Source organism: Pantherophis guttatus, chromosome 3, assembly GCF_059756535.1.
Source record: "Pantherophis guttatus breed Tessera chromosome 3, ASM5975653v1, whole genome shotgun sequence".
Taxonomy (NCBI): Eukaryota; Metazoa; Chordata; class Lepidosauria; order Squamata; family Colubridae; genus Pantherophis; species Pantherophis guttatus.
Window position 1 is genome coordinate 174,284,353 of NC_142065.1, and position 21,233 is coordinate 174,305,585.

At 36.2% G+C, this 21,233-nt stretch overlaps 1 protein-coding gene across 2 annotated transcripts in view; it reads left to right on the forward strand.

The window, feature by feature from the left end:
* LOC117672798 (lipoxygenase homology domain-containing protein 1) overlaps positions 1–21,233 on the forward strand; it is a 211,799-nt gene that overhangs the window by 87,738 nt on the left and 102,828 nt on the right. For both annotated transcript variants that reach the window (XM_034429781.3, XM_034429782.3), the window contains exons 22-26: positions 1,997–2,151; positions 4,330–4,388; positions 6,106–6,150; positions 8,037–8,200; positions 16,567–16,792. In XM_034429781.3, coding sequence (XP_034285672.2) covers positions 1,997–2,151; positions 4,330–4,388; positions 6,106–6,150; positions 8,037–8,200; positions 16,567–16,792 — 649 coding nt within the window. The remainder of the gene's footprint in view (positions 1–1,996; positions 2,152–4,329; positions 4,389–6,105; positions 6,151–8,036; positions 8,201–16,566; positions 16,793–21,233) is intronic.

A 21,233-nucleotide genomic window follows, 5' to 3' on the forward strand; every position in this document is an offset into this window, starting at 1 on the left:
TATAGAATAGAATTCTTTATTAGCCAAGTGTGATTGAACACACAAGGAATTTGTCTTGGTGCACACGCTCTCAGTGTACATAAAAGAAAAGATACATTTGTCAAGAATCATAAGGTACAATACTTAATTATAGTCATAATTAAGATAACCAATCAAATCATATTAGGAAACAGTCAATATAAATCGTAAGGATACCAGCAACAAGGTTACAGTCATATAGTCATAAATGGGAGGAGATGGGTGATAGGAATGATGAGAAGAGTAATAGTAATGCAGACTTAATAACTAGTTTGACAGTGTTGAGGGAATTATTTGTTTAGCAGAGTGATGGCATTTGGGAAAAAACTGTTCTTGTGTCTAGTTGTTCTGGGGTGCAGTGCTCTATAGCATCCTTTTGAGGGTAGGAGTTGAAACAGTTTATGTCCAGGATGCAAGGGGTCTGTAAATATTTTTACAGACCTCTTTTTGACTTGTGCAGTATACAGGTCCTCAATGGAAGGCAGGTTGGTAGTAATTGTTTTTTCTGCAGTTCTAATTATCCTCTGAAGTCTGTGTCTGTCTTGTTGGGTTGCAGAACCAAACCAGACAGTTATAGAGGTGCAGATGATAATTCCTTAATAATTCCTCTGTAGAACTGTATCAGCAGCTCCTTGGGCAGTTTGAGCTTTCTGAGTTGGCACAGAAAGAACATTCTTTGTTGTGGTTTTTTGATGCCGTTTTTGATGGTAGGTGTCCATTTTAGGTCATGAGATATGGTGGAACCTAGAAATTTGAAAGTCTCTACTGTTGATACTGTGTTGTCTAGTATTGTAAGAGGTGGTAGTATGGGAGGGTTTCTCCTAAAGTCCACCACCATTTCTACGGTTTTGAGTGTGTTAAATTCCAGATTGTTTTGGTCGCACCATGAGGCTAGTTGTTCAACCTCCCATCTGTATATGGATTCATCATTGTCTCAAATGAGACCGATCATTGCGAACTTCAGTAGTTTAACAGATGGATCGTTTGAGATGCAGTCATTGGTATATAGAGAGAAGTGGAGAGAGCACACAGCCTTGTGGGGCCCCTGTGCTAATTGTACAGGTATCTGATGTGATTCTGCTTAGCTTCACCTGCTGCTTCCTGTTAGGAAGCTTATGAGCCATTTACAAGTGTGTTCATGTACCTGTAGCTGGTTTATCTTAGTTAGAAGAATGTGTGGAATGATGGTGTTGAATGCTGAACTAAAGTCTACAAAGAGGACCCTTGCTTAGGTCTTTGGAGATTCAATATGTTGTAGAATGTAGTGCAAAGCAATATTAACAGCATCATCTGTTGATCTATTTGCTCGGTATGCAAATTGCAGAGGGTCTAACAGCGGATCCATGATGGTTTTCAAGTGGGACAGCACTAGCCTTTCAAAGGTTTTCATAATTACCCAGTAAATATAGAGACTTATCTTAATGTGACATAGTTGGCACCAGAATTACTGAATTACTTCTAGGATATTATCCATAGTTCAAAAGGTTTGCTACTATGACAATTTAGCATTTCAGTGGCACCATTTGATGCTGTTTCTTCTTTTTCAGTCATTCCTTATCAGTGTATGATTTTGGTTCTAGCAAGGGTTCTAAATAGGTACTTGACAGTAAGTACAATGTTTTGTCCCACTTGCAGTGACTATTGTATTACTCATTATTAATCAGCATTACTGTTCTACCATATGTGCATCACATTATATAAATTGCAACAAGAAGCCAGATGTGAAAGGGTATTGTCCATACTAACTAGAAGCTAGAACGCTTGAACTTTAGTCATTTTAATACATTTATTCCATGACCAGAAATTTTGGTGGTTTGATTATGTTTGGGGAACAACAAATAGTTGAGGATAAGTCAACTAATTGAGGAGAGATCTATAAATATAAAGAGGTAGGAAAGTTGGATTTCCTAAACACTATTTCAACACTGAGCTTATGATAATCATTGTTTATTATTGTCTGAATTAATGTCTCTTCTAGATTGACATGTTTGAAATACAAGCGGTGTCACTTGGAAATCTACAGAAAGTGCTGCTGTGCTGCAAGAGTGATAACCAGTTGCAGGACTGGTACTGTGATAAAATAATCATCAGAGAATCTGGGAAAAACTCAGAAAATATTTTCATCTGTGAAAGGTTGTATTTGATTTTAAAAGAAACTTGCAAAACAATTTCTTGATTCCTAAATTGGCAATATCATGTCTTTATGTTGCCAGTTATATCATTTTCTTGATTTTTACCTCTATTTCTTGCAATGACACAAGAAATAGCATCAGCTAAACAACAACCAAAAAATGTATCCGAACTTGATTCACTAGAATAACAAAATCACTGGAGAAACACTTTGCTTTCCTCTTACAGATACTGTTGTTGGGCTCAACTCATATGAATAGCAAACCACTTTTACAGAGAGAATACCCAAGTTTTATTTTCAAAACTCAAAGGAAGCTCACTCTATTCCCTCCCTCCCTTAATTCTGCCTCCCCCTGTAATTCTCTTATTCCCCCCACCAGGTGTCTAGTTAGAGGATTTCATAACTTTCTAGAACCTAGAAATCAGGAATGACTCTAATGCCTAAAAAGAAAGGGTTCCCATGTCTTTAACCATTGTCCAATAATGGGAATATGAACAGACATAGACGATAATCCCCTCTTCTGCTTCCTGATACCATTTTATATTCTCATTTCAAGCCAATTCCTACATCTGTTACATCACCCAGTGCTGATACTGTAATATCAACTTAGTTTTAACTGAGCAATAATTCCTTTATTTTAGAATTAGAATGGTATATAAAGTACTATTCCATTTCCTATTGGTTCCCTGTTTCTTTGTATAAAGAAGGCCAGGTGGTTCACCGTTTAAGGGATTGCTTAAGGGAGCTCCATACCGTATTTTTTAAATATGTACCTGGCTTAAATCATGTGGGTAGATATTTTTAAATACCAGAATTGGACTACACATTTCTTCCTCTTTTGTATATGTTCTTTTTAAAATACTAATAACAAGTATTCCACTTAAAGTCCAGGGATCAACAAATCTAATGGGTTCTTAATGGTCCATCAGGATTTATCAAACTTAGAAAGAAGCCTTTTTTTCAATAGAAGGCAACCCAATGTCTTTCATATAACTGCAATGACCAAAACAAGACAGATATAATTTTAGATGCAGCCAGTTTTTCAACATGAGCTTACCATCCCCTAGTAAACGAGCATCCATTTCTGCTTTTCATCTCCTGCATATAGTGGAAGACACAGTGTTTTCTCTAAATTGGAATGTGAAGTCTTGTTTTCCACTTTCCAATCTATAGATGGACAATTTTTCTCACTTCAAAAACACCTGACTTAAAAATAACAGCTTCATATTTTGAACATGTATTTCTTTTGCTTTATTTTTAGATTCATAAGGTATTTTTGTTTCAGTTCTGTTGTGAAAAGAAGTACAATATTTAGTCTCTAAAAACTTATTATAGTAGAGTGATACCTTTATTAAGATCAATCAAATTAACATGTGTTGACAAACTCATTGTGTTGAGTTTTCAGTTCTTTAGAGCTATTTATCAGGAAGGTTAGTACAAAAACAAACCTTGCTAATTTAGTTTCTACTAATAAAACTTTTTAATAAACACCTTTGCTGTCTTCAATCTCTACTCTACCTTCTCTGATGTTGCTTGAACTGGTCACTTCACCTACTACATAGTATGACCATATCTCTAAAGCCGACATAATTCTTTGCACTTCCTACTTTCTTTTGTAGTTCTTTTTTTTTGTACTTTCTTTCTGTTTCCTTCCTCTACCCTGTTCTTCCTTTTATTAAGATAATGCCTATGTGTTTTACATTATGAAAGTACATATGAAATATCTCTGCATAGGAATCTGTATTAATCCCAGGTGTATGTACCTTAAACCAGACTTTAGCAATGGTGAAGAAAACCCCCCTTAAACCTCGCCTTATTATCATGATCTTCTGGGGGGGAGGGAATCAAATTTCTACTTGCCAACTCATGTGATTAAAACATATAATTTTCCCCTTTGCAAAATTTATTATAATTTTCATTACCTTTCTTTCTTGAAATTAATACCTTACCTTTGTACAATTGAATGGTTACAACATGATACTGTCAAATATTTTGTGTAGATTTTTTATTATCATGTGTTAAAAGCTTTGCAGAACATGGAAGAATTATCATCTTGTAAGTATTCCTACTGAAAAAGTCATCCCAATTAGATTGTTAGACATGGAAAGACATAATAAACAAGTTATATTTTCTTATCCCTTCCTTCCTTCCTTCCATTCATTCTTTCTTTTCTTTTTCAGATGGCTGCCATATATGTCTCAAGGAATAATCCATTCAGAAATAGAGCTCTTTGTCCAGGGTAAATTATATAAACAGAATTTGGAGGGAGATTGAATTTCTAAATACAATCTTATTATGGGCCTAGCACTATTGAATTACTATTGAACAAACATATTGGACTATTTTGTAAATCAGTTGCATATAAATTGGTCAAGCATGAAAACCAAATACAGACATAATGATCAGGATTTGCTGAATCTGTAACTCCCTATTATCCATACTACCATAAGGCTTCCAAATATGGAAGCCTTATGGTAGTATGGGAAGCCTTACAGGGAGGCCTTCAATAAGGAATTTATTTTCTGTATAATATTTGGATATTTGCAGCTCTGATTAGGTATAATAAACCTAATTTACAGTAAGTTTGGGGCAGAGTACAGTGATTATAGGCTCATCTTTGTGCCATTCTGCCAATTTCATATGAAGATGCTTAATTATATTTGTCCTCATGATGTTTCCTTCAACTTGTCACTAGTTTACCTCATATTTAGTCTCAAATTAAGCTTCTCACATTTATAGCAATATTTCTCCTCTTCTTACAAAGCTATGCAATACAGATGATCTACAGTGCCTTTGTAGTACTTATGTTGATGCTACAGTCAGGGACTAGGCTCTGCCCAGATCCCATTGATTTCATAAGGCTGCTGTGGACCCTCTGTGGACCCAACCCTCTGGCTCCCGATTTCATGATCATTCTGCTTTTCAAAGCAGGAGAGTTCAATTCTTTCAAACTGCTCCTGAACCAAATAACCATTTCATCTCACTCTTCCTCACACTATTGTCAAACTTGACAGTTGGTTGCTAAGGCTCAGAGAGGAAGGGAGGCAGAAGAACTGGGGCAATGAGCAGCTATTTAGCCACCAGTTGTCCAATCTCATGGAGCTGATTCCCTAGTTTCTCTTACCAGAGGGATCTATGAGATTTGAGACTGGCAGCTATATAACCAGACACACACACATACCTTATCTTGCTTCTTGTGCCAATCTGCCAAGGCCCAGGCAGCCCTGTGCTCGATCCACAGCAGATGGTGCTGCCTTGTAAAGCAGAATAGCACTTCATGCTTTAGCAGGCAAAATCATCCCTATCCCCACATGGATATCAATGGGGAGTGACATCTGTCTGATATAGTAGCAGCTGCATGGAATAGTATGAGATTTCTGCTCAATGAAACAGTTGAGCACATCCTTCTTCTCCCATGCATCATTTGGCTCAGGACCAGGTTCTGACAGGTATTCTACTCATCTGTCAAAACCAGCTTCTTGCTTTGAGAGAGCAATTGGTGTTTGTTTTTTTAACCAACAGGTGATGCCAGGGAAACCCACTAATCACTTTCCTTAAATTGTCCTACTCCATGAACACAATTATTTTTATTTTCTTGGTTTGTCTCGGATGCAAATAAAATTAATATTATTGTATTGTTGTGCATTAACTGTGTGAGAATGGCAATGAGGCAACTCCACATACTGTATATTGGTATTATTTTCATCCATCTCATGGACTGAATGAAAGGACATTAATACAGACATGAGGAGCAGTCCTGCAAATTATTCAAAGAACAATAGAAAGCTGGCTGCTTTTAGATTTTTCAAGTGTAGCAAGCTAGTTTGTGAAAGATATTTTTTACTTCTGCAGAAGCAGAAGAGTTAATATCAATTTAGCACCTCTTCCCTCCTTCCACATTTTATTGTAACCTGACAACTCTATTATTAACTGCACTGCTGTTTTATTTTTGGCAGAAATGCAAATAAATCATCAGTTGAAAATGCAAGAGGAAGAAAATGGTAAACTGTTCCATTGCTTTTTCTTTTAATCAACTTTAGAGCTAAACTGAAATGTGTGGGGGTGTAGGTTCTGTGAACATCTTTGCCTCCTTTTAACAGACACATTTTCTGAAGGGAGGAATGTTATGAAGAGCAATAAAGGCACTCATATAATATCTCTTTCTCCACAATTCTTGTTGAGAAAGAAATTCTTGCTTTTATTTTGAATTAGTTCTTTCATTATCATATATCCAAACCTGTTAACTATTCACAAAGGCAATCTGTATTGAAGACACTTTTTCTTTATTCTGGCAATGTGACTTTGGTCTCTCTTCCTGATGTGATTTCTCTTTGATTGGCATTTTATCATAAATAAATGTAAAGAGGAAAAATGTGGTTTATAGCAAATTATGCACCCATCCACAGTTAAAAGAATCAGAGGGTATGAAGATTTTGCATACAAGAGGGAGAGAAATTTATGATCCAGTTAATTTGGATCCTTTAACTATGACCAATAAAACATTAGTCCTGCATGGTTCCTAAACAGAACAATACTTACTGTTTAACTATCAAAAGAACATTTTGAAAATGTATATTCCAGACAAGTATCTGATGCAAGTAGATTCTGACTGATACATTGCTAAACATCACACTTGATAATTAGCATTTTATAAATGTATAGAAACATTTAGATTTTTAAAAAATGTATAGAAAAATATATTCATGGTGGCATTCACAATATAAACACTGGCACACATTTGAAATAGTTTTAATCATGGTTCTTACTTTTGGAGTGCAAGTTGTAAATGAAAGAACATATCTGAGAACATGGAGAGTTACTTAGAAATTTGATCTCGGTCAATTCTAGATAGAGTCAACTACTTCTGTAGCACACAGTGGGGGAATCCTGCTGAGGATGTGCCCGTGCTATATAAGAAAATACATTTCTAATTTCTAGTACTAGTTTGCTTATTATAGTAGTCTGATATTATAATAGTGATAGAGGGAAGTACCTCTCCTACCCTCTATTAAAGCTATCAGTACAAGAAAATGATTAGGACATTATACTACCAACCCTAGTGTGTGTATATTTATTAATATACAGCTCTGGTAGCGCAGCATGCTAAAGCACTGTTATTAATATCAGCTGCTTGCAATTATTGCAAGTTCAAATCTCACCAGGCTCAAGGTTGACTCAGCCTTCCATCCTTTCTAAGATAGGTAAAATGAGGACCCAGATTGTGGGGGCAATAAGCTGACTTTGTATAAAATATACATAAGTATGAAGGCTATTGCTTAACGCATTGTAAGCCACCCTGAGTCTCCGGAGAAGGGCGGCATATACATCAAATTTTAAAAAAAAAGGTCATTTTGTGTCCCACAATAGCCTTTAAGTGGCTTACAATTTAAGCCATTAAATAATATATTTTACCCTTATATTGAAAATATGAAAGAATGTGAAATAAGCTACTAAAATTTTTAATTACAAGACACTTTAAAATGGATATCCTTCCCCCCCCCCCAATATGTCCTGGATTTGATCACACAATTCTGTGCACGTTCTCTAAGAATAAAATCTATTTCCACTATTTGGTATAAATTATTTCCAGGTAAATCTACACTAGAAAGCATTTTGATGTTGCACTGAAGACCGTTGTGTCATCTAATTCTATCTGCTCTTAAAACATTATCAAAGCATAACCTTAGTTTACAGTATTTTACCATCCAGCCACCCCATCCCTGAGCACCTGCTTTTTCTTTTAAGCATTCAATTGTTCCCGTTTCCTAGGCTTAGTGATGCATTGTTTGCAATAAAGCTGGTACTGCACAGCTCTCCAGGCACCGGGTAGTTACTGAGATAAAACTGCTCTGTCAGTGGAACTCATTTTAATTTTGTTTACCTGCAGGAGAAGATTGGAAAATCACTATAGTCACTGGAGGTTTTGAAACAGCTGGCACAACAGCAACTGTGTCCCTTTATGTTTACGGAGATAACAAGGCTTCAGGTCCTCTTATACTGGGATCTGGAAAACACCAGCTGTTTAATCCCAACAGTACAGATACATTCCAGGTACAATATGACTTCATACAAACAATGAAGAGTAGCTGAGTTATTCAAAACAGGTTTATTCTAAGGTGAATAAGTGACAGACATTTATAATGCTTCTATTGTAATAATTTCAATTCACATTTCATTGTCTCAGTGGTTCATTGAAATAACATGTAGCATTCCTGGAAGAACTGAGTGATTGCATATTTATGGCACCAATCATAGTAAGATTAGTTACTAAGAAGATAGTTGGAGTCTGGGAAGATACTAAGCTACTATTACTGTATAGATCAACTTTTCTTTTCCTTTCTGATGCATATACTGCTGTTATTTACATGCTATAAGACAGAGATTGAGTTGTTGCACACAACTTGGCCTGCTTTGAACCATTGATTTCAAGCTTTAACATTTCAGCCTGCCAGATAATTCTTAGGACTCTTTATCATGACCACATTAAAGTTCTTGAGTTGAAAGCAAAATATACTAAAATAAATTGCACTACTCCAATAAACAAGTTTCATTCTGTCTCAATGCTAAAATCAGTGAGTGGTGCAATAATGCAAGATAATTTAAGGGCAATGATTGGGAGAAATCCAGGTTGCTTCTCCTCCTAGCCAGTCACTTAGTGTTGAAGAAATGATCATAATGTGTGATAGGGCTGTGTGATGGGGAAGGCTTGTACATGATGGTACTTTTCCATGCTAGAAGCCTGTTAGTTGTGCTTTTTGTGAATAAGGGCTATGACAGCATCTGAAACACCACTAAACCTGGTTGGCAAAAAATAGTTCAGATGACAAGTAGTATTCACGATTCATGATGGGGCTTTATCATGTTAAAAAATACATAAAAATTGATGCTCCTCCCCTCAAGGTAATGAAACCAGTAGGAAAGTATAGCCCTATAAATCTCTTTCTTAGCAGCAGCTTCAAAAAATTTAGGACAGGATGAATAAAAAAGAGCTGGTAGAAGTTGGCTCTCCTCCCTGATTTAAATCAGCAAGAGCACCAGTCCCCTTTCCCTCTTTTTTGATTGATCTAGCATTATTTGAACTCTTTGTTAAATATGTACTTAAAAACAAGTTTAGTATTCTTTCAAAACATCTACCATCCATCCATCCATTATCCAAGTAATGTTTTAATGACTTAATGTTTCTTTCCAAATGTCTAGATAGTGTTAGCAGATACCTTTGAAGAAGCCAGGAATCCAGACTCTCATGTAATCCAAGCCAAAAGCACCATAAACCACCACTAAGGCAGTACTTAGCCACCAGAAAGCAGCAGCTTCAGGTGACAAATAGGATCAGGGCCAGTTCCAGTCTCTGACTATGTCATCACCACGTGATCAGAGAGGCTCATAGATCAACAAGTCTGGTATTATGAGAAGGGAGAAAGTTATTTTTAAATGGTTAAAGACTCATTTAGATTGCCACCTTGCTACTTAGAAAAAGACCTTGCTAATATGTCCTTTAAAAACAGAAGGACAGGAGCATACAGATGTCAATAGTACTCACTTAATGGCTAGAAGCGGGATTGACAACTCTGTCACTTAGCAACATGGTTGGTCAGTGAAACATCATGTGAACACACAAACTTGCAGCCTCACTTCCACTGTGGCCATTAAGCAAATCACCTGCAGTTGTTTAAATAAAAATCATGTGGCTATGATTGAACAGAAATTCTAGAAAGCTTCTGGGTTACAATTTTAAAATTCACTACTAGCTGTCCAAAATATAGTCTATTTCCATTACCAGCCCAGCACAGAAATTTTCAAGCATAGCTAACAACATATTTCATTTTGCAGCTGACTATTCATTTTCTTGGCATTTTCTCTTGGAATACTTGCTCAGCTTCCCATTTTAGAATAAAACTATGATTTCCAATGGTCCACCATCCAAGCTCAAGAATAGTTTTTCAGCCAAGATTGGCTAGGTAACCAGGAAGTCATCAGCTATTCAGCTCAACTTGAAGAAAACTTTGATCTTATTTTATTATGAAATGCATGAATCTTCATTTTATCTGAAAATAATCCAAAAACACTTTTGCTTCCTATTAACATTCAAGACATTTGAAGGGAGAATAGCAGGCTGTGGAAGATTGTATCAGATGATATCCCCAGAGAAATCCAGTAAAAACTAATAAAACATACCAGTTTCATGGATGACATAGAACAAAGTATGTAGCTGCCTTTATGCCCTTAAGATGGTGGGATGGGATAATGGGAATTGTTACCCAATAAATCTAAAAGGCACCAGTATGGGGAGTAGATGCACAATTGCCCACATAATGTAAAATATAAAAGACATGTAAAATGATGACAATTAACAAAATTAAACTAATATGTATTGTAGTAGCCATTGCAACTACCAACATTACATTTTATCCCCTTTCAGAAATAATTATATTTTGCTTTAAAAAAAATTAAAACTGTCACCTTCCCCTAATCCAGGTGTAGATATTGATTAGAAGAAGACCTTGAATTTGAACTTTGAAGTGAGTTCCATTGATATCTGAAAAATCAATGTCTCTGGGACTAAGTGACAAGCACAAATTAATGGAATTCATTTCAAGACAGGAGACAATACCTCCCATTCTCAGTATTTGTCTGTTGTTTTGATTAATTGTATAGATTTAATTGCTCCCAAAATAAAATACGTGACATGAAATGTACCTTCAGTTACAATAGGTATGCTTCCTTTTGGTATCGGAAATTCAGTTCTGTTGTCTTTTCATAAATCTGTAAGATGCCTTATACTTAGTGCATTTACATCATGTGATTTTACACAGCTTAGTTGTACAGCTGTGCAGGGTTGTCTAATCTTGATGGCCTGATTAGGCCTTTTTGCAAGTCATCTCATATATCTTCCATAGTCTACTACTCTCTAACAGCCTATAATGAGGAAACCTAAACAGTTTTGATTTTGTCTTTTGAAAGAATACATGAAATTTATAAGCAAACTCTCTTATTAGATTGCCCTGAAGTGCATCATATTTTATAAAGAATGATGCAAGAATTTTCAATCTTAAGCTCTTTTTTTCCCTTTTCTTGAAAAGCATCTGTGAAGAAATTTTCTATAAACAGTCCTTTCAGATTTCATGTATATGTTGAGATTGTTTTATGGAAAGGATAGGAGAGTCATAAGAAATAAGAAAGTGAATGCATTTCTTGGAATACATTATCATGAACTGAGTTGAATATATGTAACATTAATTTACTGGTATATGTATTTTTTCAGGGAGCACTTTGCCATGAACTGAGCTAATACTAATTTATATTAATTTATAAAATACTCACTAAACCATATTAGCAAGCAAATTTTATGCCAAAACATATTACTAGGATGAGAAAATGTGATTGAGGTGAAACTAATGGTAAAAAAATGTAATCACCAAGATGTCACCATTCTCCAGCATCAGTAATTAGAGCAGTGATCACAAGGCTCAGTTTGATTTGAGCGAAGACCTATCAATCACTGATTTTCCCCTCCCTCCTGCTCTACAGTATGATCCTTTGCCTAGACAACTTTTTTTTTTAATTGCTGCCATGGTTTCACTCTTCAAAATTTGGAAGTTTTGAAAACTGGATCAGGAATGGAGACTTGTGGAGGACCAGAATTTGAACGGTTATAGTTGTAGCATGTCTGCCTAACGCCAAATAAATAATAATATTCCAAATTTCTATTTCTATTTAAAAGCTCAACTTCAGCAGAATCTGGTGGATGCTTATTTGTGTGAAGCTTTCCAGAAGTTCTTTAGAGGGGTATTTTTGGATGCTGAATATTGAACATGAGACCATTTGCATGCAAAAAGCTATGTCTTTGCTGTGATGACAAACCTTAACCCCCTATGTAGTCAATGGAAGTAAACATTTGTATTAATTACCGTATTTTTCAGAGTATAAGACGCACCGGAGTATAAGACACACTTTTTGGGGAGGAAAATAGGGAAAAAAATCTGCCTACCAGGTATTAATCTGGCTTGCTTCCTTAGTCTTGTCAGCTTCAGCACATTAGTTTGCTGGTTTTGAGCGTGCACACACACTTTTTATCCCCTGCTTGGGGATAAAAAACAGCTTCTAAAGCACAGCTGAGAGGGAGCAGCAATGAGAAAAGCAGCAAAGCATGGGGATCGCTTCACTCGCTAGCATCTTGTTAGGCCTGAAAAAAAGCTTGTAAAGCACAGCTGAGAGTCAGAGGGAGCAGGCAAAGCAAGCTCGGAAGATCGCTTCATTTGCTAGCACCTCGTTAGAGCTAAAAAAAACTTTGAAAAAGCTACATTTGGAGTATAAGACGCACCCAAATTTTTAGCCTCTTTTTTTGGGGGTGAAGTGCGTCTTATACTCCGAAAATACGGATTATGAAAAACTAATAATCCAATGTTATAGAACACAGGGAATAAATGGGCCATTACTTGGTTCTCTGGAACTATGCAAAGATCCCCCTATATGTTGCTTCTATTTTCAACCTAAATGCACAAAATATATTAATAGCTTTTAGGTGCTATTGTTTTGCTAACATACTCTGGATGTTCTTGATAAAGATGTGAAGTGGCTATGAATGAAAAATAATTCCTCACCCTACTTTCTGCATGTTGCAGACATGTTAGAAATACATTTATATAAGGTACAAATATAAGAAATGTTGACAGTGATGGATGTGTAAGCATCTTTATTCCTTGCAATAGTGAAATAAAATAGAAGACAGAAAGGAAACCTCTTATTGCATTGTACTGGCAGTAATATTCTTAAGGTTAGTAAGTACTGACAGAATGTCTTGAATAAGCAGTAGTTGTATAGATTTCAGCTGTCTGCCCCTTCAAAACACATCACATAAGTTGGCACATCTCAGCACAGTTGGCAATCTGTGCTTAACGGTAGTTTGATAACTGGAACACTAGGTGAATTGAAGATAAAGCTTTGTCAATAGGCACACAAATGACACCTGCTATATCCTTTGGTTGTTTTCCAATAATTTGGAAATTTGAACAAGCTAAAGATTCAGAACAGACTGTTCAGTACAGATAGAAGCTTATGTACATACAGATGAATTGGTGGTTTTGTGCATTTCTTAAAATATATGAGCACATAGACTGTACTAGTGGATGAAAATGTAATACAAACACTCCTACGTACTCTCATGGAGTAGAGTGAACAGCCTTGGTGTAAAGAACACTGCTTCTTTACAAGCAAATCTTTAAATGTGAAATTGCTGCTGAAGGATGCCTGTTTTTTATGATGCAAGACCAGGAATTCACAAATATGATATGAAATATGATACAGTAACAAGGAAAAATTGCAGAGTGTCACTCAAATGGTAATTTTCAATCTTTTCAAGGAAGGAAAGGGATTATGAGATGAATGGTTGAGAGTTGGCAGGATTTTGGGGCTGGGGAATGCTGGTGACTGTGGAAATTGGGCTGGTAGAAATTATTGAAGAGAAAAAGAGGAAGAGAGGAGGTTCAGTTCCCAGGAGGAAAAAACAAAGCTATCAAAGGCGTGCAGCCAGCCGTGTATTATCAGGTAGTCACATTAAGATTGTTCTTGTAGCAGATATTGTTTGGGCCTATTTTCTTGGTTTCAGGGTTGTGGTCTATTAAAACGTTATTCTGTAAAAGCTGCTCATTGAGACCTTAACCTTCAGTAAGGCCCATTTCTCAACTCTTATCTACAGAATTCAGTGCTAACTGTGAACTTAAAGTTTTCCTGCAAAAACTCAATCAAACAGAAAAGAACCGGAAGGGACCTCGGAAATCTTCTAGTCCAACCCCCCTCCTTAAGCAGGAGACCCTATACCATTTCAGACAAGTGACTGTCCAGACTCTTAAAAACTTCCAGTGATGAAGCACCCACAACTTCTGATGGCAAGCTGTTCACTATTAGGAAGTTTCTCCTTAATTCCAGGTTTCCATCCATTGCTTCTTGTCCTGCTCTCTGGTGCTTTGGAAAATAAGTTGTCCCCTTCTCTTTGTGGCAACCTCTCAAATGCAAACATCATCTTCCCCACGCCCCCAGTCCTTCTTTTCTCTAGACTAGCCAAACCCAAACCCTGCAACCATTTTTCATATGTCTTTCTTCATACTGGAAAGAAGGGGTAGCCTCTCAGCTTCCAAAGGTAGTAGCCCTTCTTTGAAAAGGAAGGCTACTCCAAAGACAAATGTGCTGTGGGTGATCTTATTTGTGATTTGGCCAGGGAACCAGAAGGAAGGCTATGGGGAAGTGATGATGCATTTATATGGCTCCACATTCACTTTGGTCACCTTTGCAGGTCCCTGGATATTCTTGGTGTAGAAGTATGTGGGGGGACCAATCAGTAACTGCCATTCCTCCCAATACATCAGATGCTGGGGAGCAATAGAAGAAATAAAACAAGAGACTGGTGTGAAGCATTACACTGATATGGCAATTTTCCAAAAAGAAGGAGGAAAATTCCATTTGGGGGGAGGGGCAGATAAGAAGCAACATAGCCCAAAGCTGAATAGGAGGCATAGGCAGAGAGTTAGGATGGCCTCTCCCTCAAATATCCCAAGTTATATCCATTAGGGTGTGAATAGTAAGGGTTTAGTTTGGCAAGATTCTGTCTAGGGTATAAGCAAATTAAAAACTGAACTTTGGCTGGTTCAATCTATGTAATTCTTGGGCTGGGTGTGAGAGATATTCAAAATATAACATGACTAACAGAGGCATCCAAGTATACGTAATATGATTATATTCACCTGTGTTTGACAGCTTGTTGATGAAACTAAAGTTAGCATTTTTGACAAGCAAAATAATCATAGTTTGTTTAACTAATTCTAGGCCTATCTTCCTTTTATAAGCAATGCGTTTTTAGTTTCTGTGAGCTTGGGAGGAATATAAAGCCAGACTAGGAATAAGGTGGGAAACTACCAGCAGGCTGGGCATTCATTTTCACTTCATGCATAGTTGCAGTTAGTAAGTTGACAGCAAAACTGTCAGGTACTAGAGGAATCAGGAGATCTGAGCAGTTCAAATGGGTATAAAGATTTATGGCAGGTTTGAACTCTCTACAAGAATCTGAACTACTAATAGTCCAAGCAGATTGATGGTAGCTAAAAGTCACAGGAATTCAAGTTAGACTTAGATCTCTTATGGGCCCAAAGGAACTCATGACTGATGATCCATTTGACCACTCTCTTGGGCTCCACCCGGTCATCTCCTACAAAAACCTGATTTCGAATAATACACAAGAAACTAATGATGTTGGGACTTAACATAATTCAGGAAACAAAATCAAATAATATTTTGCATTGCATCTTTAACTAGTTCAGCAGAAGGAAATAAAGAAGTATACTATATAACACTCTTTAGCTTCAGTGCATGTTTACAAGAAATATTTCATGTGGTTACTCATCTGATATCCTGTCTTTGGCATAATGTATTGTCAGTGAATTCAGTACTACCCTTCCAATGTTTCCTTCTGTCATTTTTTTTTCTTCCACTACATTGTATCTGATTCTTGGACCCTGCCTAGACAAGTCCCTGCAATTTCTTTGCAAAGTTTTCAAAAGTGATTTGCTATTGCCTGCTTCCTAGGGCTGAGAGAAGGTGACTGACCCAAGGTCACCCAGCTGGGTATGGGACCAGAAGTCATGGTCCTCCTGTTTCTAGCTTGATGTTTTAACCACTATACCATATTGGCTCTTCATTTCATTTAACTGTGTTCAAATGTTACTGCTTTTACCTAGCGTAATAATATATTTGTTAAATGTATTGTTTTAGGATTAATATAGTAAATGCAAGAAGTCTTTGATAATCTGTCACTAAATCTCTTGTTAGCACTCTAAATAAATTTATTACATTTATACGTAAGCAAAATAATCCTTAAGCAGGATAGCAATGATATTTAGGGTAAAAGTATAACTAAGGCCATTAACACATTTAAGCTTGACTCAGTTGGCTCATCTTTGAATGTAAAATTTTAGTAGAATTAGATAGAATCTTCTAATCATGTGGGTTGAGTCCTCAATATTTAAGAGTTTCATATGATGATGACATATAATATGTATCCACAAAAGTTCCAAAATCAGCAATAGAGTTTTTCCCCACATCTCTTTCAGTTTCAATTCTTGCAAGTATCTCCAAGGGTGAGGGAACTTTTGGTAATTGTCCTTCCACTGGAAATCTCATCTCCTAAGAAAAATGTCCTAAGAAAAATTAAGCTACCCACTTTAGTACATTTTTCATCATTGGGCTATGACCTTCTTATTCTCCCCCAGGCCTTCTAAACAACATGCTATCTTTATTTTATGTTAATGATAGTTATTGGAGGATTTGTTTATTAACATTTTGTTTTCATCTTATTTAATTATTTAGATTTATCTGTATGGGTAACTGAAATATAATGAAAGCTTTTCTTATCTGTTTATATTTTCCAGATTAACCTAAAAAATATTGGAGAACCATATAAAATCCGAATTGGCCATGACAACAGTGGAACAAATCCCAGTTGGTACCTGAATGAAATTAGATTTCAAAAGATGAATTTGCCATCTGAGCAAGAAATATATTTTCCTGTCAACTGCTGGTTATCTGAAGACCAAGGAGATGGAGACACATGGAGAGAAATACCAATTAGGAGGCCTAAAAAAGAACTTCTACCATGTATGTCTATAATATATAATTCTTTTTAATTCAGCTATATGTGTATTGTGTATTAGTTTCAATTACATATTTTTATTATTCATCTTATTTTCATCACAGTGTTATGAAAGTAAGAAAATAAGAATAGGAAAACTTTAGATGTTAGGGAATTATACTTGGCTAGTATTTTTCAAAATACTGAATAGCTCAAGTGTTTACTCTCCAGAAATATATTTAAAATGTCCCAAGATCAATGGATTGTTTTCGCAAGTTCTACATTCTCACTTAAGCATTTCCTGAAAAATATAAATTAATATACTGCCTTGTGTAGTACAGAGGAAATCTAGACTGTTACACTTTCAGAACTGTTTTAATAAAGTTTATTTGACAAGACTGTGAACTTTGGCAAGTTACAATTATCTAAATATTGTGTGTTAGGGAAGAATTATTTGCACAGTCTTGCACACAGTGAATGAAATAAGAATGTAAATGACTTTAGCAAATGAATTAGCATTTAATAATGGTGGAAGCTAGGAGGAATTGTGCAATCAGCCAGACCAATGTTATTTAATATTATTTATTATATCTAAAAATATTCACAGTCACAAAAACTTTAGGTTGGTTTTCTGAAGTACTGAACCATTGATAGAACCCAAAAACGTAGTCTAAAAAGGGAAATGAAGGTACTAAAGGCAAGCAACTGCATTCCCAATTTAGCATAGTAGACCTTGTCATTTATCAATATATTATGCTTTTAGTAAAGAGAACCTGAACCAAAAATAATTACAGAGTAGAATGCACAATCTGAATAATATAGTCTAATAAGACAGAATAATGGAACTATGGAAATATATGCTTTGCAAGATATTTGGGCGATGTTCTTTGGAATGTCCTTCCCAGACCAACCACACAAATATATAAAGTTTTACTAATAAGGATTGGAAACACAAATACACACACACAATATAGAGACACGTTTCCCACCAAAGTTCAGCAAGCTTGGCTTACCAGTGTTCAAAATCTAAGTGGCACATTGGAGAGTAATCAGACGCAGCCTGAGGGTCAAAGCTTACAGCAGATTCATCAGCTGGTCCAGCTTTAAAATCAGGGTTGCAAGGTTCATAATTCATAATTCAAGTTACACAAAATTGAAGCTAACAGTGATTATCATCAAAGGAGAGCCTATGCTTGCTGTCCATTTTAGAAGCAAACCTGGTGGATGGTGTTCCATGCCCTCAACTTCAGAGAGCAATGGAAGTTATGACTACTTTTGCTGTTTGCCCTATCTCCTTTGCCTGCTCGGGTGGCAGTCAGTCTGGCAGCACTGGAGCTTACAAACTGAATGGAAACAGAATTTCTTGCATATCAACAGCTGCCTTTTGGATGCAGCTAAATAAAAGGTGGTGTTTTTTTTTACAGTTTTTATATGGACTACTCTTCTTGTTGGATATAATATTTTTCAAGTAAGATATTTGTTCAACTTTATTAATATTGGCGCTCTAATGGCATGTTTATCTTTGCTATTCCTAGTACTTTATGGTTATTAAAATGTATTTGACAAATAAAAGTCAAATAAAAGTAAATGGAAACTTTTTAAATCTGTTAGATACATCCTAAATTTGTACATTTATGACTTCAAATTACTTATTGATTTTGGCTCATTTAAGTTGAATATCAATAGACATTCAACCCTACTATGGATTTTTGCTACTATCTTTTACTATCACAGAGAGTACCGTTTTGGGCCATCTGCATTTCTAGTTGTAAAAGGGTAATTGTATAAAAGCTTAGAAATAGATATTATATATAGGTGTTACATCAAAAGAGACAAATGACTCAAGACATCCCATTACAATAGAAGGTAATATATGTAGCTCGGGGTTGAACTGTGAATCCCTGGTGTTCTCTGAGCTTGGTTGTTTGCTTGCAGACATTTCATTACACAGCTAAATACCATCAGTGCAAATGAGTGTGGCGTTTGCTCCCTGTTTATATACAGTAGTTTGCCCTGCCAGTGTTGGTGGGGCTATAGTTTTGTCTTTAGTAGGTTCCTAATAGTTCTTTGATTAGGGTATTGTTTTCTGCTTGATTTTGTCTGCTTATCTGAGGTAAGCTGCTGAAGAGGATGAGGTCTAGTCTTTTTGTTTCCTTCTTAGCTTTTTATTGTCTCTTTTGAATAGTATGTAAATGTAGTTTATCTCTGTGTCTATTGATAGCCGATTTGTCTGAATGCTGAGTTTCCAGGAATTCTCTAGCATTTTTGGATTTAGCTTGGTTGAAGTTAGTCACAGTTTCCCAGTTAAAACTATGAGTCTGTCCTTGTGTCATGGTGTGTTGTGTAATTTTTGTTTTGGTGTTCATGGATACGTTCTGCTAATCTTCTGCCTGCCTGTTTACATAGTGGCTGTTACAGTTCTTACACTATATATCCGTGATGGCGAACCTATGGCACACGTACCACAGGTGACACACGGAGCCATATCTGTGGGCATGCGAGCATTGCCCTAGCTCAGCTCCAGCGTGCATGTGCACACCGGCCAGCTGATTTTCGGGCCTTCTGGGCCCACTGGAAGTCAGGAAATGGGCTGTTTCTGGAGAATGTCCGTGGGGGTAGGGAAGGCCGCTTTCACCCTCCCCAGGCTCTAAGAAAGCCTGGGGAGCCTGGGGAGAGCGAAAAACGGGCCTACTGGGCCCACCGTGCCATCATGTGCCAAAAGTGGGGGTCACGTGGGGGGGTCACGCACATATGCATGAGGGGGTGGGGTGGATTGAATTATGGGTGTGGGCATGCGCATACACGGCCCCCCTGCGCTCCCCCCGCTTTTGGCACGCGATGGCAAAAAGGTTAGCCATCACTGATCTATAACTTGCAATTGTTTATATTATTTTCCTTATCAAATACATTAATTTTGTTTTTGATGACTCACTTTTCATTTCTATAATCCTTCTTACATAACACAATCTATGTAACCTTCACTGCAAATCACTTGGATTATCATTCAATAATATCTGTCTACAAAATACATAAGCATCCTAAACAAACCTCTCTAACACCAGAAGCATTCTTTATACATTTATTTATACATTAACTTTCCTGCTCAGTGCTGAATCATTTGGTGAGGATTGTATTAATTCTCTCTCACGGGAGAGAATTTGTACCACTCTTTGTACCACTCTTACTGCATTCAACAATCAACCTTCACCTTGATACCAAGGCAAAACATTATAATTCATCCTTATTCATTTTATCACATCTGTTCTCTAAATCAACAAATGTTCAAAAAACTTTCAATTTCTGATTCATATACTTCTCAATATATTTACTGAAGTATAACTATTTAGTTTACATATCCTGTTCAGCATCAAACCATATTGAATTTTTAAATTTTCCTCAGCATTCCTTCTCATCCCGTTTTAGTCAGGATTTTGCCAAACATGAACTAAGACATCATTTCATAAGCAAAACATGTATCTTTTACCGTTTCTCCAGCTGCACTATTTCACAAGATTTACAGTATGTCTTTCTTTATGTTGTTTTTCTTAGACACTAGCTCCTTCCTCCCTCCCTCCCTTCCTCCCTCCCTAGGCAGTGAACAAATGAATGAAGAAACAATGATAGAAGCAATACAATAGACAATAATAATATTATAATACCATAAACTGGAATACACTGTTACTCTCCTCCCTAATATCTTCAAGAATAATCAGGTATTATTAATCTAGTGGGACATGGTGAAAGTCAGGGTCATTGTCATTTTTGGGCAAAAGACCAAAAGAGAGCAAGGATGTCCTTAGAACAAATATAAGGTCAACATAGAGGCTGAAAACATATAATCAACTTTATATTTAAATTCATGTTAAAAATAAAGAGTTGTGTCTTTGATCATGCTGTCATAAGTAACATGCTGTTACTTTCCTCTGCAGACACCTCTGCAAAAAACAGAATTTCTACTGAAAATGCCTATTTCTAAAATTAATCAAGGGAATATTTAACAAATATACTGTGCTTTTCTCAATGCATTTGCTTCAATTATACTCTTCAAATGTTAGCACCTTTCTTATATAATTTTCAAAAACCTCCTACCAGCATTTCCTTATTTTAGTTTCATCCCAAATAAATCGATCACTTTAATGTTTAATTCAATTCATTCTGTTGAAAGCTCCTGATTTAGACTGCTTTACCCAATTTTAAAACATTTTTTCCCATCAACATTCATGGCAGTTTCTCTACATTCAAGTGTTCTTTCCTCCATTTGGATATATTGTTTACAGTGATCTTTTCAAAGCACCTTTTGCTTTTTATCATTTGGATATCAGCTATTTTTTTCCTGTTGTTTTCCTCTTTCACTTTATCGTAACATTTTGATATTTTCCATTAGGGTAATTCCACACACTTCTGTAATGTTCTGTTGCAAGCAGCTCCTATATCTACTTTCCTTATACCTATTTTCCATTTATTTTA